The sequence below is a fragment of the Globicephala melas genome, chromosome 3 (genome assembly GCF_963455315.2).
Source record: "Globicephala melas chromosome 3, mGloMel1.2, whole genome shotgun sequence".
NCBI lineage: Eukaryota > Metazoa > Chordata > Mammalia > Artiodactyla > Delphinidae > Globicephala > Globicephala melas.
Genome location: NC_083316.1, coordinates 154591607 through 154608097, shown reverse-complemented (window position 1 = coordinate 154608097; position 16491 = coordinate 154591607). Strand labels below are relative to the sequence as shown.

At 53.8% G+C, this 16491-nt stretch overlaps 1 protein-coding gene across 1 annotated transcript in view; it reads right to left on the bottom strand.

Annotated features, from left to right (window-relative positions):
• ADAMTS2 (ADAM metallopeptidase with thrombospondin type 1 motif 2) overlaps positions 1-16491 on the bottom strand; it is a 247111-nt gene that overhangs the window by 12648 nt on the left and 217972 nt on the right. Inside the window, exons 11-17 of the mRNA XM_030844679.3 lie at positions 15636-15781; positions 12572-12747; positions 11287-11420; positions 6815-6938; positions 5706-5786; positions 3837-4003; positions 1590-1749 (exon numbers count right to left, since the gene is read on the bottom strand). Of these exons, the coding sequence (XP_030700539.1) occupies positions 1590-1749; positions 3837-4003; positions 5706-5786; positions 6815-6938; positions 11287-11420; positions 12572-12747; positions 15636-15781 (988 nt within the window). The remainder of the gene's footprint in view (positions 1-1589; positions 1750-3836; positions 4004-5705; positions 5787-6814; positions 6939-11286; positions 11421-12571; positions 12748-15635; positions 15782-16491) is intronic.

Here is a 16491-nt window from a genome sequence, read left to right as displayed (position 1 = left end):
GCTAAACATGGAATACAGCCTGCAAGGCTCCTCCAGCCAGTCTAGTGTAGCAGTTCTCAGCTGGTGGAGATTTTGCCCCGGGGACATCTGGCGATGTCTGGGACACTTAGTTGTCACAACTGGGGGAGGAGAGGCCACCGACATCTAACAGGTAGAGGTTGGGGATGTTGCTCAGCATCCTACAATGCACGGGACTACCCCCCACAATGGAAAATGATAGACTCCAGAATGTCAACAGTGCCAAGTCTCAAAACCTCAGCCTAGTGGGTTAGACATGAGAGAATATGACTGGGCAGCCTGATCTAGCCTGGGCATCTGGGTGTGTCCCGGGAAACAGAGGATGGAGGTGTGCTGATTTAGTGGGAAAGCGGTGGAAGGGGCTCCCCGGGGAGGAGATGGCCTATGCAGAGGCCCTGAGGCAGGAGCACGGCATGTCCAGGAAAAGCACTTAAGGCCAGTGTGGACAGGGCTGAGTGAGCAAGGGTTGGGGGTGCCAACGGCAGTGGGAGAAGTCAGCAAGTTGCTTGTACCTTGGAGGCCATGAGGAGAATTTTGTTTTTTATCCCAAGAGCAGAAGGAACTGCTGAAAACTGTGATCACAGAAAGGGGTATGGTCTGATCTGCCCCTTTAATAGGTCACTCTGAGGGCAAGAGTGGACACACGGGGCCAGCTGGGTAGCGAGGATGGTGCCAGGACTGGGAAGATGGTAACAGAAGATGCGTCCAAGAGATACACAGGAGGGAGACTCAACAGGATGTGCTGATAAAATCCAGGGGGCCGGGAAGCTCAGTGGAAGCCTGGGGTGCCATCCGCCCAGGCAGGAGCACTGGAAGATGAGCCCTCCATCTGCCTGGGCCTGGCAGTGGGTGCCCCGCCCACTGGGCAAACTCCCTCTGTTGTCTAGGTGTGGGACACTTCATGGCACCTGAAGGAGTTCTGCCCTGGCCACCTGCTCCTGTAGGCTGAGCTCTCTTCTCCTGCCTTTTATCTCCTCCAGCCCCATAGGAGCAGTGACTACACTGAGGAGATCAGAACTTCCTGTCTGTCTGTTATGTCCCACCCAACTGTGGACTCTTTGAGGTCCAAAGCAGGTGGGACCTCTCTGCACCCAGCCCTGCCCCAGGGAGGCAAGGCCTTTCTGCATTCGGAAAGGAGGGATCTTAGGAGGGATCTCTGTAGAGGGGGCCTCTTCATTGGTCTCCAGCATGGCCTGAGCCTTTCCTGTGACCTGCCTCGTGGTGTCACAGTAATCCATCCAAGCCACACCCTCACAGCAACCTCCCGCCAGGTCGAACCTCCCTCTCACACCATGCAGATGGGTGCTGGTGTCATCCAAGCCCCACACATGCCCCCTGGCTGCCCTGAGCACCTGCTCTTCCTGCCCACCCTCTGGCACCTCCCTAGTGGGGTTAGGCCCTTGTCACCCAGGCAAAGGTCACTGGTTTGGGTCTAGTGTTCTCATACCTGGCACATCCCTCATGCCAGGCGGTCAGCAGGGACCATGGACTTAGGAAGCTCCTCATCCAGGAGACCCCTCCCGCTCGGCCCCGACCTCCTCTGGGGCCCCAACTCTGAGAAGGCCCCTCACCTCCACCGCAGGGCTTGGAGCAGGGAGACCACTTCTTCAGGGCCCACTCGTAGCCCACGGAATTGTCCTCCAGGACATTGTTGCCGTCCACATTGAGCGAGTCCTCATGGATCATGTATTTGTAGGTCAGCGAGATGCGGGCGTCCCCCTGCGGGATGACCTGCCCCGGAGACGGACGTGAATGTGTCTGCCCACCACCACCCTCCCTCGGCGACCAGGTTAGGAAAGTCAGCCCGAGGAACATGCGCGGCCAAGTCTCATTAGTCACGGTACTCAGGTTCTAGAAAGTCCCGGCAAACACCGAATCTGCCAGTACTGAACCGCTGCTCGCAGGGGAACATGGCATCAGGGCCTGCGAACCTCTGGTCGTGACAGTTTCATTAACAGTCAATGCATAAGCTTATTCTATGTGCGTTTCTGTTTAAAGACACCTTAATTAGTACATGCCATTGATTCATTAACACTGAACTCACGGCCAGCACCTGGTTACTTGTGCCTGGACGCAGCTCATCTAACACATGCGCTCTCTCCTTAGGGTAAACCTGCAGCTTCCTGATCAGAGGAACACCAGACCCATGCTTGGGGCCATTTTAAACAATGAAATCATCCCTCAAAAGCACAAAAATGCGGACAACATGGCAGTAAATAGAGTGAAAAAGACGCTTGTTTGCAGTAGCAGCTGAAACAAGAAGCAGAGCCTTGCCTGTTTCCGCCTCCTCACATTTTCCCCTGCTCCACTGCAAGTACAGGCAGACCTTGCTTTACGGCGCTTTGTTTTACTGCGCTTCGCAGATATTACGTTTTTTTGGGTTTCTTTTCTTTTTTGCGGTATGCGGGCCTCTCACTGTTGTGGCCTCTCTCATTGCGGAGCACAGGCTCCGGACGCGCAGGCTCAGCAGCCATGACTCACAGGCCCAGCCACTCCGCGGCATGTGGGATCTTCCCGAACCGGGGCACGAACCTGTGTCCCCTGCATCGGCAGGCGGACTCTCAACCACTGCGCCACCAGGGAAGCCCCGTTTATTTACAGATTAAACTTTTGTGGCAGCCCCACATCCAGCAAGTCTATTGGTGCCATTTGTCAACAGGATTTACTCACTTTGTGTCTTTGGGTCACATTTTGGTAATTCCCACAATATTTCAAACTTTTTCATTATTATTACTTTTATTATGGTGATCTCTGATCAGTGATCTTTGATGTTATTGTTGTAACTGATTTTTTGCTTTGTATTTTTAATCAAGGTATGTACATTGTTTTCCTTAGACCTAAGGCTATCACACACACTGGGAAACCAAAACGTTCACGTGACTTGCGTTATTGCCATATTCACTTTACTGCGGTGGTCTGGAACCGATCCTGCAGTATCTCCTGAGGTATGCCTGTATTGATTTTGGGATTAGACATACTTTCAGTAGGTGAATTTACCAATACAGAAATGGCAGATACTGAAGCCTGACTGTATATGCACTGACAAAGGCAGGGCACCAAAGGCGTTTCTGGGGATGCAGAGTACATGCAGCCGAGGTGAGCAGAGCAGAGCACGGCGCACATGAAACACCCCATCCCCACAGCTGCGCACTCTGGTGTGGGACGCTGGGTCCGGGTGCCTGAACCCAACCATGGTGTGCTCACCTTAACGGAGGGGCAAAAGTCATCTGAGCCTTACCTGTAGTGTTTTAACTTTTTTTACTGATAAAATGTATTATGTATGCAATTAAAGTTAATTTTTAATAAGTGAATCAGGAAATCAAGCCCCCTCTGTACTCCCATCACCAGGAGCAGCCTGTGGTCCTGGACTCAGGAGACCTGGGGTCCAGTCCTGTTCAGGGACAAAGTCTAGTGTGACCTGGGTCTAGCAGTCCAATTTCCTGAGCCCCATTGTTCACCCCCAGAGAGTGGCTGGGTTTGGATACAGTGGTAGACATGAATAAGCATGATGAAAAGTGGTCATGAATGTCACCCAGAGGGGGAAACCTAATCGCTTGCAGGGGATTTTGTCTTTAGTCACCCAGGGGTCGATACAGGGCCCAGAGCCCAACTGGTGGCTCCATGTCTGTTCCTTGCTCTGACACAGAGATAGAGACCCTTGGTCCAAAAGTCAGGCCAGAGAGGCCGTTCAGAGCATGGTCCGAAGTATGCAGGGAGGCTCAGGGTTCCCAGGCACCCCTCCATCCCTTCCCTAGCAGCTACTTGCCCCCTGTCTGGGCAGCCAGGACGCAGTGGGCCTGGCCCCTGCCTCGACTTACCAGCACAGTGATGGTCCCGTGGAGGGGGCCCATGGTCTGCAGCGTCTCCCGGCCATCCTCATCCCGGTACTCCCACTCCACACCCATGGCAATGAAGGATTTGGAGTTGGGATCCACGTCATTCTCTTCATTTAAAATGAACTTGCCTGTTTCCAGGTTCTTGACGGCTGAGAACGGCAGAAGACAGCCAGTGTCACCCAGGGGCAGAACTGCGGGAAGGCTGGCAGGGTATGCTGGTTTGAACAGGTTGGGGGAGTTACAGGGAGCAGAGCCCCTCGTCTCCCAGCTGTCTTCTGCCAGGGGCCCGTCAGTCCCACTGACAGTCCAAATCACCTTGGGAACCTGACTTGCCCTTTGTCTCTCAGCCAAAACTAAGTTTCCCTCTAACCCTGCCCTTCTGCCAGGCCCAGGGCCCTTTCCTGGATCTGCTCCTCAGGCCCTGAAGGAGATGCTACATGGCAAGGGACTCGGCAGGCATCAAGGCCACCTACTTGCTGTCTACTTGGAACACTCAGTGGGCTCTCAGAGCCACTGCCCTCCCTGTCCCAGCCCCCCGGGTGAGGGGCATCTGCTGGACACCAGGGCACAGGGCTGGGTGAGGGCTTCCTTTCCTGGGGTGAGCATACGTCCCATATGTCTCTCTACCCTGCTGGTAACTGTGGCTCGGCCTGGGTCCCCACCAGTTCCCTACAACCAAAAGAGGCCTGACCTGGCCCGGGGACCACTCAGGCCACTAGGCATCCACAAAGAATGTCTACGAGCCGAGAATCCACTGGTCAGGAAGCCCCACGCTTCCCACAGCGGAAGGTGTCTGCTGGGGGTCTGCTGGAAGATTTTAGGTGGTGTCACAGACTGGGCACAAAAATCATGGGATCACAGAGTTAGGAAATCATTCCCTTCACAAGTCTCCTGGAATCCCCTGAGAGCCTCAGCGGGCGCCAGGAGGTCCTCAGCTTGTCAATAACCCTCCCTCCTCTTGTGCAGGGAGAGCAGGAAACAGTGTTTAGATAGAAGTGTCTTTTTTTTCAGGGATCAACTTTCATATTTGCCTTCTACTTAAGGCAAGTGCCACTGGCTTTGCATTTTGGGATAGCAACATAAAGTCTCCTCTTAAAATAAGGAAGAAAGAAAAATTCATATTAAAAAGAGTGGTTGTCTGTCTCGCGTCAGTGGCGGGGGCCAGATGGAGGCAGTCATGGAGCCCCTGACCCAGTCTGGCCTCCAGGGCACAGGGAGGAAGGTCGGGGCCCAAATTGGAGGAAGAGACTTGTATGGGGTCCCCTCAGTGACCTACTTCCTACTTCACTTCCTCCTTCGGCCTTACATCTTGGTGGGGGGCATGGATGGGTGAAGCCCCTTTGAGGAGCCCTAGGCAGCCTGGAGGAGCGCAGCCCCACAGGGCGCTGCCATGTGAGAAGGGGGCACTCAGAGTTGTTAGAACATCCAAATTTTCAACAGATGCCAGGAATCCCTATTCCAAAAGAATCACTTGAATTTAAAATGAAACTAAATGAAAAAATGCAAATACGTCATAGAAGCCCATCTACAAGCTGGCCTTAGCAGCCACTGCTTAAGGACCTTGCCTGCCTTCCAGTGGACAGAGGGCTTCCCCCTTGGCCTCGAGATGGACTTAGGGTGGGGAGGTGTGGCATGTTTTAAACACATGTCCCTCCACAGCTGCTGCCAGGGAAGCCCTCTGATCCCAACCCCTGGCCTCTCCATTGGGAAATGACTCCAGGAGACGTCCACCAGGTGGGCCAGGCCAGGGACAGAGGAGATGGGGCTGCAGCCACGCCTCTCAGCTGGGCCCCTGATCCCTGGAAGAGTCAGGCTGCAGATTCACCGCACTGCCTGGGCTCCGACACTCACCCAGGTGGTGGCTGGTGGTGTCTGCCTCCTGGATAAGCAGGTGTCTGGCTCCTGCCGGGATCTCAAACATCTTGATGTAACCTTTGTTGGGATGTGGGGAGACAAAGCCAAATGAGAAGGGAGAGGCCGTCGAATGCAGACAATGCCAGGAGGGCCTTGCCCTCGAAGGTTGTTCCAGAGCCCCCAGTGTTTTATGGGCTCTGACTGCCCACCCAGAGAGGTGTCCATGGGAAAGCTAGCACATCCCAGCCAGCCACAGCCCTTTGCTCATCTTCAAATCCAGGGGCTCCTTCAGCCTCCTCCATTGAAAACTTAGTGGGCGTCCTCGTGAGTGTGCCTGGAGTCACACCTGGGCACGGAGCTAAGATGCCACATCCAGGAGGGAGGCCTTCAGCAAGCTGCTTGCCCTCCCTGGACCTCGGCGGCTTAATCCGCAAACTGAAGACAGCCTGCTCACGTGGGGCGATGCAGAAGGTCAGCTCCTGGCACCCTGGCACCAGCTCTGAGTGGAGTCTGGCAGGTTTGTCCCATGGCCTTCTTCCAAAAGAGGTGAACCAAAGTGGCTTCTCACCATTTTGGACAGAGGTAGAGCAGTCCGCTGCTGCAAGCCCACCCAGAGCACCGAAGCCAGACGGAGGTACCACTGTGGAAGGAGGCTCACCAAGCGGTCTGTTTTCCCAGAGCCCACCTTGGCCAGGGACCCCAAGTTCCCCAGCCCCATCCTGTGGCCCTGTGGGGACAGGCTTACATGTCCCTAGGCCACAGGCTGCACTGACAGCCCATCAAAGTCCTGCTGACAGGTGGCTGGGGGTAGCGAGCAAGGGAGGCCAGCTGGCGACCGGAAAGCCTTGGAGGGCTGGGGAGGGTGACCTCAAGTAAAGACTTCTAAGACCCACCCTGTGCACATATACCCTGGCATTATCCCTGTCCCTGCCCACCCTGGGGCCTGGCGCAGCTGCCCCTGACCTGATTCTCTCTCCACCTCACCCTCCCAGACTTACACCCCCTCTCCCGAAAACATCCGAGAACCCGGTCAGAGCCACCCGGCCAGGTGCTGTAGACATTCAGGCCTGGGTGCCCTGGGCAGGGGGAGGGAGGGGCGCACTCACCGAGCTTCTTGGGCGAGCGTGTGAATGTGCCCTTGACCACCTTGCAGTGGGAATTGTCCCCTCCACACACACCACACTTGTCCTCCTGCTTGCTGGAGCCGATCACCCCGTCGCAGCCCACCTTCTGCAGAGGGGTGGGGAGGTGCAGTGTACACTCGAGACTCCCTCTCCCTACCTGTTCCCTCCACAGCCCAGGTCAGGGCACCCCTTCTTAGCAGTTCCTGATGCAGGGGAAGGAGAGGGGGCTTTGGAGCAAGACAGACCCTGTGTGCCCACCCAAGGACCAGCCTTTCCCCCTCACTCATCCACTTGTCTGGACAGTGTGACCTGTGGAGGGCTCTGTACAGCCTGAACAGGGCCTGGTCCTGAAGCTGCCCTGCCACAGCACGCTGGTGTCCTAATGGACATATCAGACATGGCCTCTGCCCCTTCTCCCGGCTGTCCATGCAGCGCAGCCCCAGAGGCGGTCCCTCCATGGCTCGCACCCAAAGCTTAGGCCAAGATGTCCCTCCCTCAGACTGCCCCCAGGAACAATGTCCTCTTCAGTCTGTCTCAGGGTGTCTGGGAAGGAGGTGACAAGAGTTGGTAGGAACACTTTTGCCTTCATTCTCTCAACCAATCCTCTCAACACTGTCCACTCTAGTATTGAAAATTGTTCCACACAGAGCAGGGACGTTCCTTGCCCAGGGCCACCTGGCAGAGGCAGTAACAAATTCCGGTTCTGTTACTCTCTATAGCCCTGCCGATAGCACACCGTTCCCAGGGCCCCAGAGCTCTGCGGGGAGCAGACCCTGGGTCTGAACACACTGCCTGAGGCCACTTTCATATCCACACTCAGCAGGGAAGACAACCTCTCCTCCTAGCTGGTCTGCTCGCCGTCTGATCTGAGTGCACCATAGCACCACAGGTTTCCCTCTTTGACCTGGCTGCCAGGAAGCCCAGAGCCAATTCACCCCTCAGGATCCTCCTATCACCACCTCTTGTGAGACTGCTTCCTTTCCCTTTGCTCTTTGATTTATTTATTTTTTTTTTGATACATCTTTTTCGTATTTTATTTTTGCTTTTTTAAAATACACACTTTAAAAAAATTTTTTTATTGCTTCACAATATTCTGTTAGTTTTGCTCTTTGATTTCTGACTTTTGTCTTACAAAGACCTTTGAGGGCAGGGTCTCTAGACTATGAAGGGGCTACAGAGCCACTTCCTGGCAATGCAGTCTCAGAGAAACTTCGAGTTTGTTTCCACATTTGTGACATGGAGTCAGAGCAGCAAGGCCTGCCAGGGCTGTTGCCCAGATGAGAGGATATGGTCCTTGTAAACAGTCACACGTTGCCTGAAGGATGAAGCTGATGCTGAGGAGGAGGGAAGAGAAAGAGGGGAGGAGGGAGAGGAAGGGAGGGAGGGGAGAACCTCCTGTCCAGCCAGGGCAGTTGTGATATTGTGATTTATGATATATATATATATATATTTGGTCTTCATCCAGTTTCTGGCTAGACCTCCTAAAACCCTTGGAATTTTCTGTGGTGAGAGCCATAAAGCTGTCTTTATGGGGGGGGTGAGTAGGTGGTCAGTGACCCATTATTTAGTCAGTCATGCCTGTAATGAAGTCTCCATAACAACCCAAAAGGGTGGGGTTTGGAGAGCTTCTGGGTTGGTGAACACATAGAGATTTGGGGACAGCAGCATGCTCTGGAAGGGCCTGGAAGCTCCATTCCTTCCTACATACCTTACCCTAAGCATCTTCCATCTGCCTGTTCCTGAGCTATATCCCTCTATAATAAACTGGTAATCTAGTAACTGTTTTTTGAGTTCTAAGAGTCACTCCAGCAAATTAATTGAACCCAAGGAAGGGGCTGTTGGAACCTCCAATCTACAGCCTGTTAATCAGAAGCACAGGTGACAACCTGGACTTGTGATTGGCATCTGAAGGCAGGGGGCCGTCTTATAGGACGGAGGCCTTAACTTGTGGGATCTGATGCTATCTCTGGGTAGGTAGTGTCAGAACTGAGTTAAATTTTAGGACACTGCCAACTAAAAATTGGCACTTGCCTTCTGCTTCTACAAGGATTAGGTCACTAGCCACTGCAGTCGCTGACCTTCAACACACCAGAAAGTTCAGGGTGGAGATCAGGAATGAGGCACTCTTGTGCTCTGGGAAAAACTGGCAGAACAGGCCTTCAGAGAGTTAGATATTTTCAGGAGAAGATTTTATGAACCCATAAATTCTTGCATCTTCTATCTAAGAAAGCACCAAAGTCATTAATGGCGACATCTGCTCCTGGTGACCAGCAGCAAGCCTCCGCCACAATGTGTGCTTGACCGCACGTACCCGCTTTCACTAAAACCACGTATAATACTGACCTCCGCTTACCTCTTTGGAGCAGTTCCTCAGAGCTGTAGTCCTCATTTTGCCCCAAATAAAACTTAACTAACATCTCTCACATTATGCAATTTTTTTCAGCCCACAACATCCAGCTGGTGTCAGAGAATTGCTTGTTGGACATGTAGGGGAAAATACCCCAAACTGGGATTGGAATCAGAATCTTTATGGCCTCATTTAATTCTTGATTCCCTGCTCTGTGTGTGTGTGTGTGTGGTGTGTATGTGTGTGTGTCTTTATTCTCCTGACATGTCTTTTGCTATCATTTCTCTTTGAAACTTCCTGAGTCATTGTGTTTTGATATTCTCTCATTGACAGCATCCACTTGGATATTAGATTCTTTTAAGAGTTTCACATTCACATGTATTGTGAGGACTCCTACATTTCATCTTATCACTCCCATTTCCTTTGTGTGTTTTCGTTCTTTCTGTCTCCTTTGTTTTCTAACTTTTGCAATGTGACCATATATAAATGTAAACGTTTTCTAATTATGCAAAACTCTATCATTCTACTGTTATCTGTTCAAAGTCACCATTAATTAATGAAATACCCTATTCTTCTCCAGTTGTCAATGTCAGGAGTGAAGCTCTAGACACGCCCACTAACCAAGAGGGTGAATTAGTGTTCCTACTTCCCTGTTATGTTTGTACCATACGCACAGCTGCCATCCAAAGCTACTTCCACTACTAAATGTTTCCCATGCTACGGCCTCTCTTAATCAGAGTTTTTAATATTTTCTGTGTGTTATGATGTTTTGACATCTTAAAAATCTTGCTAGTCAAGAAGAGCTAGCCAGTTCTTAGGGACAGCAATGGAAGCACACCTTTCATACACAAACCAACTGATTCCTCCCTTTATCAAACTCTCACACACTAAGCCAATATGTCTCTGCCCTAAATCATCCCAGGGTCTACCAGGAATCTAGAGACCACTCCTGCCAGAATTATTCAAACTGGCCAATCCCAAGCTGTTTACTCTGCTTGCCTTGCCTTTCCCATGGAAACCCCAATAAAAGCTTTGGCCCAGACTTTCTCCTGCTCCCTCTGCCTCGCAGCTGAATCTGGTGCTTCTCCATGTGGCCCTGCACAGCCTGCCATACCCTTCCCTCAGGAAATGTAAGTAACCAGTTCTTCTTTCAATGGCACTGACTTCTCTGTGTCATCATTTGGTCACCTCCATCAATTAGAACCCCTCAGGTACAGGGGAGACACTGCTGTCCTTAAGTATTTGGCTGAGTGTTTGGAGTGTGAGCAGACTGTATGGCCTGCCCTCCCTGCTGGCTGCAGTCCTACTGAAATCACGTGGCTGGAGAGAATCCCTGAGCTTGCCTCCAGCTACTCCACACCCCACCTCCCTGCTCTTCCAGCCTCACCCGTCTCCGCCAGGGGCCCTGTGGCATTCTGCCAGGCTCTCTGCCAGGGACATCCTGAGGATGCTCGTTTCTCAGGAAGGTAAGATGAGAATCAGCCTCTTGGACACCTACAATCAGTCTCATCTACACAGAGGCTTCCAGGCATTTCTAGGGGACGGGCCAGTTCTGCATTCATGTTACTATTTTATGCCGAGTGTGCCCCACAGTTGTCTCTTGTAACAGCCTAAGATCAAAGCCAAAGATAATAAAGTAACAGAAAACACAGCAGGGCATTTCTACAAAGAGCCAAACCAACGAGAGCCATGGTGGGCCACCCTGATCGAGGGTAAGCTGTCCAGTGCCCAGAGGAGTGCAAGGACGTGGCAGTGCTTCACAAGGGGTCCCCCAGGGACCATGTGCATCAAGATCACCTGGTAAAACTGGTAAACTCATGCTCTGGGCCACAGCCTCAACCTACGTAAGCAGAATCTCTGAGGTGGAGCCCCAAGCTCCTCAGGTGGTTCCTCAGACTCGAGTCTGAGAACGCTTGTCATGGAGCGGGGCAGCAGGGAGCAGGGGGTGGGAACCAACATTTGCTGAGAGCCTGCCCTGATCTAGATGCTGTTTGCAACACTTTGCAAGCTCAACCTCAGTGAATCCTCCCAAAGCCCCAAAAAGCGGAGGCCGTGAGCTGCGGCTGCCCCTGCTCCTGTGGCACCGCACTGGCCTCGTGGCACTCACCCTGCAGTCCCCGCGCACGCAGAGGCTGAAGGCGTCTTTGTAAGAACAGCGCGTCCCATCATGCACCATGCGCTTCATGGACACCACCTCCCCAGTCTCCTTGGATTCACAGTAGAGGTGGCATCTCTCTTTGGCTGGAAGGGAAGCAGTGGGGTGTTGGTGAGGAGGGCCAGCTGCACCGCTCACTTTGCTTGCAGTTTCCTTCCCAAGTTTGCCAAAGGGAAGCACCCTGCAAGGAGAAACTCTCACCCAGGAGGGTCTTCTTATGATTCACCCAGCCCCCTACATGCCTGCCCTGGGCCGGGAGAGAAAGCGAAAGGGGGCAGATAACTGCAACCCCCTTCGTGACCCTGTTGTGTGGGACTTAGGAAGAGCTTTTCCCAACTGCGCCAGGCTGTTGTTGGTGCAGCCAGGTCTCAGATTCCCGAGGCCCTGCCCAGAGACCCCCATATCGAGGGGAAGGGAAAATGGCTGTTTGCCAGGTCTCTACCTGGAGACCCTTTTCAGTCAACCTCTGAAACCCCAAATGAGATGCCCCCTGCTTCAGTCTCGGGTCTCTGGCACCTTCCCTTCTCAGCATTTACCTCCGTGGTCACTATGACACCACGTCACTATTTGATTTTTCGCCAGACCAAAGCCTCGCTCTGAGAGGGGGATCTGTCTGCTCTGGCACCGCCTCTTTGAATGCACACGTGAGGCTTGCAACAGGTGCTCAGCCGGTGTGACACACATGGGGTGATGGAGACAGCAGAGCATGCCCCAGTCCCCACTCCCCTCCTCTGCCCAATGCCTGGAAGGAACAGAAACTGTGTTTCTCCATCATTTAGTGGGAGGGGGACCCAAATGAAATATAAACACTCTCATGCTTGAAACTACCAGACTTTTCAGTTCTAGGAGCCAACAAATGCCTTTTGATGCTTAAACCAGTGCAAGTCACTTGGAACTGAGAGCTCCCACTGAAAGATGAGAGGTCAGAAGTAACCTGATTCCTTGGCAGGCTCCGCCCCTGCCCTCCGCCTCAAGGCTGAGCCAGGGTAAAGGCGCAACGCTAGCCTTGCCCACTGGGTGGCGAGCACAGGAGCCTGGGGCCAGCTGGGCCCCGCCCTCTTCGCTGCATCCTTGGCCAGGTGCAGTTGCCTGGCTCTTCTGGGATTGTAGTCCTGCCGTGAGCCCCAAGCCGGCAGCCACCCTGCCCAGGGTGGACTCTGCTGGCATGCCCATGCAGAATCAGTGGTCCAGTGAGCCCTGGCCTGTACACTGAACGCTCACTCCCCTTAGGGCTCACCATCCCGGTGCTCGTGGGGCAGCCAGTGGTGCTGGGCGTCACCATGCTCGAAGTATAGGTCCCATTGCCGGCACTGCTCCTCACGGAAGTCAGCCAGGGCGTCAGGGCAGTCCTGGGAGTTGCAGAGCTGGAAATCGTAGGCAAGGCCTGAGCAGGTGCGGCCCCCATTGGCTGGGCTGGAGGAGGAAGCAGAAAGGCCTTGCAGCTCGGTGCCAGGAAGAGGCCAGCACACGGGGTGCCACTTGTGGGATCTGGGGGGAATCCATGATCCTTGGGGGTCAGGGGGCAGCTCTGTTGAGTGAAGGGACACGGCCTTGCCCTGTCCCAGCCGCAGGACCTGGGCTATCCCCCAGCCTCCAGGGCCTTGGGGCATCACTGTAGAAGGCACTGGTAATCCTCTCTCGGGGGCCCCATGGGAAGGGAGCATCTACTCAGCCCCTGTGCACCCCCCACCCCCATCCCAGCTCCTGTAGCTGTGGCGGTGAACCAACAGTGAGCTGAAACAGGGTGTTTAGGTTCTGCTGTGCCTCTGGCCATAAGCCCCAGGGTGGTGGAGCTGCGTGAGCTCCCCTACATCTGGGCCTGGGCCTGGGCCTCACACACGCTGGGAACTCAGAGCAATTCTGAAGTAGTGGAATCTTGTTACAAGTGTTCTTAACAAGTGTCAGGTACACAGTGGGCACTCCATCTCCAGCTTTCCTCCACCTCAAGAAAACTTGGTCCGTGTTTCTGTAATTTCCTTACTTTGTTGAGAACACCAGCAGTCCACAAAGCACTAACCCCACAGGAAAGGCACCAGCTGGTGGCCAACAGGTGCCCATGGCAGGCAGGGTGATGGGGTGTGGCAGGCCTGCACCCTGGGAGGAGCTGGGGAGCTTCAGCCAAGCAGAACCCAAGGCCCCGCCTGAGACTTGGGCAAAAGTCATGTTCTGCTGTGATGATGGATGTATAGCATATAGCACTGTAGAGTGAATGATGGAAGGGGCTGGCTTCCATGAGGCTCCTTGCACAGTGCCATGTTCTCAGGGGAAGTCGGTGGAAATAACAATCCGAGAAATTTGTGGAGAAAGAACCAAGAAGCCTCAGTGTTTGATGGGGACCATGAAAGAAAGGGTGATTTTGAGATTTACACCAGGGCCACTGATGGGACCACAGACCAACGACAATACCAACCAGAGCATCACCAGGAGGGGGTGCAGCCCTGGGTGTAGGTTGGGGAGCCCAGGGGCATCGTGCAGCAGGAAAAAGCAGGAAGGGGTCGGGCTGTCGCTGGAGCCCCGGCCAGCCCAGACAGGAGCCATACAGATTCAAATGGAAATCCATGATAATTCCAAAAGAGAATGTGAGTTGGAGAATTCAGGGGAGGCCAGGGAGGAAGAGAAATTGAAGAGCTTGAGCTCATGCTGTAGACTGTTTGCAGTTCTGCAATCAAAAGAGTGGCGAGGCAAAGAACACAGAGGGAACTCAATCCAGTGAGCGGGGGCCCAGCTGGGAACCTCAGGAGTCTTCACACTGGCCACAGTGTCCCAGGAAAAGCTACTGAGCCAGGGAGCAGCAACTAAAGATGGGGCAGCATAAGGCCCAGCTGTCATCTTCAGGAGGACACAGGAAAGGGGAGGCCCACGGGGCGCACTGGCATTGCTGTGGGGCCTGTGGGCTCTGAAATGCTCTGGGCGCTGCAGCTGTGCGTATTCCCCACAGATGCAAGTGAGGCTGGCATAAATGAATCGTGCTCAGAGCTCTGTGCGGGGCATCTGTGTTGTCTGATGGTCACTGATGTGCACGGAATGCTGGCACTGACCAGGGGTTAGCTACTCTCCAGGCCCAACGGTGTTTGTGAACAGATGGAATGGCAGGCAGTTCTGGCAGTTTGCTCACGTCACTGCTGCCCCTGTCCCTTGCTGCCACCAAGAAGGCTGAACCAGCCAGAGGGGTAAGAAAATCCCTAGAGTGCGCAGGTGGGGAGGGACAGAACATAGAACACCCAGAACCTGCATGATCTCCCCCAGGGCCAGACCCGGGGGTGAGTCCCCTGGACCCCAAGAGCCCAGCATCAGACACCACGAGGAGTCAGGGCCTGGTGGGGGGAGAGAGGGGTTGTCAGGCCAGATCTGCTCTTCTGACTGTGCACCCTGGACCAGAACCTGGAAGGCCTCACCCAGCACACTGTAGCCTCTGAGCTTCTAACTTCTTGTCTTGTCAATCTCATCTTGAGGCAAGTGTAATAGCCCTAGGGGAGCTCTGAGGATAGCACAGGGAATGGGGCCTGCCTGGGAGGCAGGATGGGGAGCGTGGATGGAGGTGGGAGTCCAGCGGGCCTTCAGGCAGCCTCTCCAGGCTGTTTCTCCCCTGGGCAGCTGGGAATGGGTGGCATGTCACTGACCCTGCCTCTTGCCTGATTGCAAACAGCTGCTCTCCTGCTCAGGCTCCCGGCATCCTGGGGCCCGAGAGAGCCCTCCTCTTTAACCCCATTGCCCCATCTCTGTTCCGCCTCCTATTCTTCTTTTTTTTGTGTGTGTGTGTGTGTGGTACGCGGGCCTCTCACTGTTGTGGCCTCTCCCGTCGCGGAGCACAGGCTCCGGACACGCAGGCTCAGCGGCCATGGCTCAGGGGCCCAGCCGCTCCACGGCATGTGGGATCCTCCCGGACTGGGGCACGAACCCGTGTCCCCTGCATCGGCAGGCGGACTCTCAACCACTGCGCCACCAGGGAATCCCTCACCTCCTATTCCTGATGCCCTCAACCAAGAAGAGCAGAGGAGGTCGGTGTCTAGAGTAGGATGCAGGCCAAGTGGGAGGAATGGCCCTAGGCCACCAGGTCAGAATACCAGGTTTCCAAGTCTCCAGAGCTGGCTCTGGCCCCAGCAGTCTATGTGGCATGAGCCCTCCACTCTCTAAGTCTCAGTCCCTCCCAGGAAGATGAGAAGGGGCCAGAGCTGCCTGCCCTCACATCGTCTCCAGAACTGACATCCGCAGGGGCCTTGCAGGATAGGGTTGGCTAGCAAGGGCCCTTGGGGACCACAGCTGCCACCGAGGAAGGCTGGGAAACATCAGGGCCAACTCACTGTGGGTTGTCGCACTGACGGGTCCTGAACTTCACACCTGTGCCGCAGGTACGTGAGCAGGAGCCGAAGGGACTCCAGGCGCCCCAGTTGCCATCTCGCTTGAGGATGTCAGGTGTCAGCCAGATGCAGTGTCCTTTAAAGCAGTGCTGAAAGACAGAAGGTCACATGCCCCCCACCCTTCAGCTGCAGTGCTCGTGATGACTGCCTGGCCCTCGAGGCACAGGGAGAACAGGCCCTACTCACCCCTAGAAGCTCAGAACTTCACTGGGAGGCATGGTAAGGTGTTGGCCCACGCAGCTTCCCCCGACCACCACCCTGGTCTCCCACCATCCTCAGTGCCTTGTTCAGCCTACTCTGTCCCCGCAGCCAAAGCCCACCCCACACCGTGTCTGCAGGATGAAACCCCCGGCCTGGTGTGCCCACACAGTGCCATTCATAAAGATGTAAGCAGCACATCAAGCCAGTGACTCTAGAGACATGTAAGGTCTACTGTTTAAGTAAAAATAAGCAATTTAAAAGAAATGGAAACGAAGGATAGGTGATATGTTGACATGGTAAAAATTCATGAATATAGTAAGTAGAACACTGGAGTAGAGGAAACTCAGGTCTACAACTTGAATCTATCACTAGTCCAGAGAGGAAGCTTATACAATTTAGGGCCCATTTGAATAAGATTGCAAAATTAAAAATACTAAGTTTGGTATAAAATGGAATATTGATTTAGAATTAGAAAATATAAAACAAAAAATTTAAAAACTGACAAATACCACAAACCACCAAAAACAGAGAACAATGATTTTTTTCAAATTGATTGATGGACACAACATTTCCTGCAGTTCTAACTGTATACTCTTTC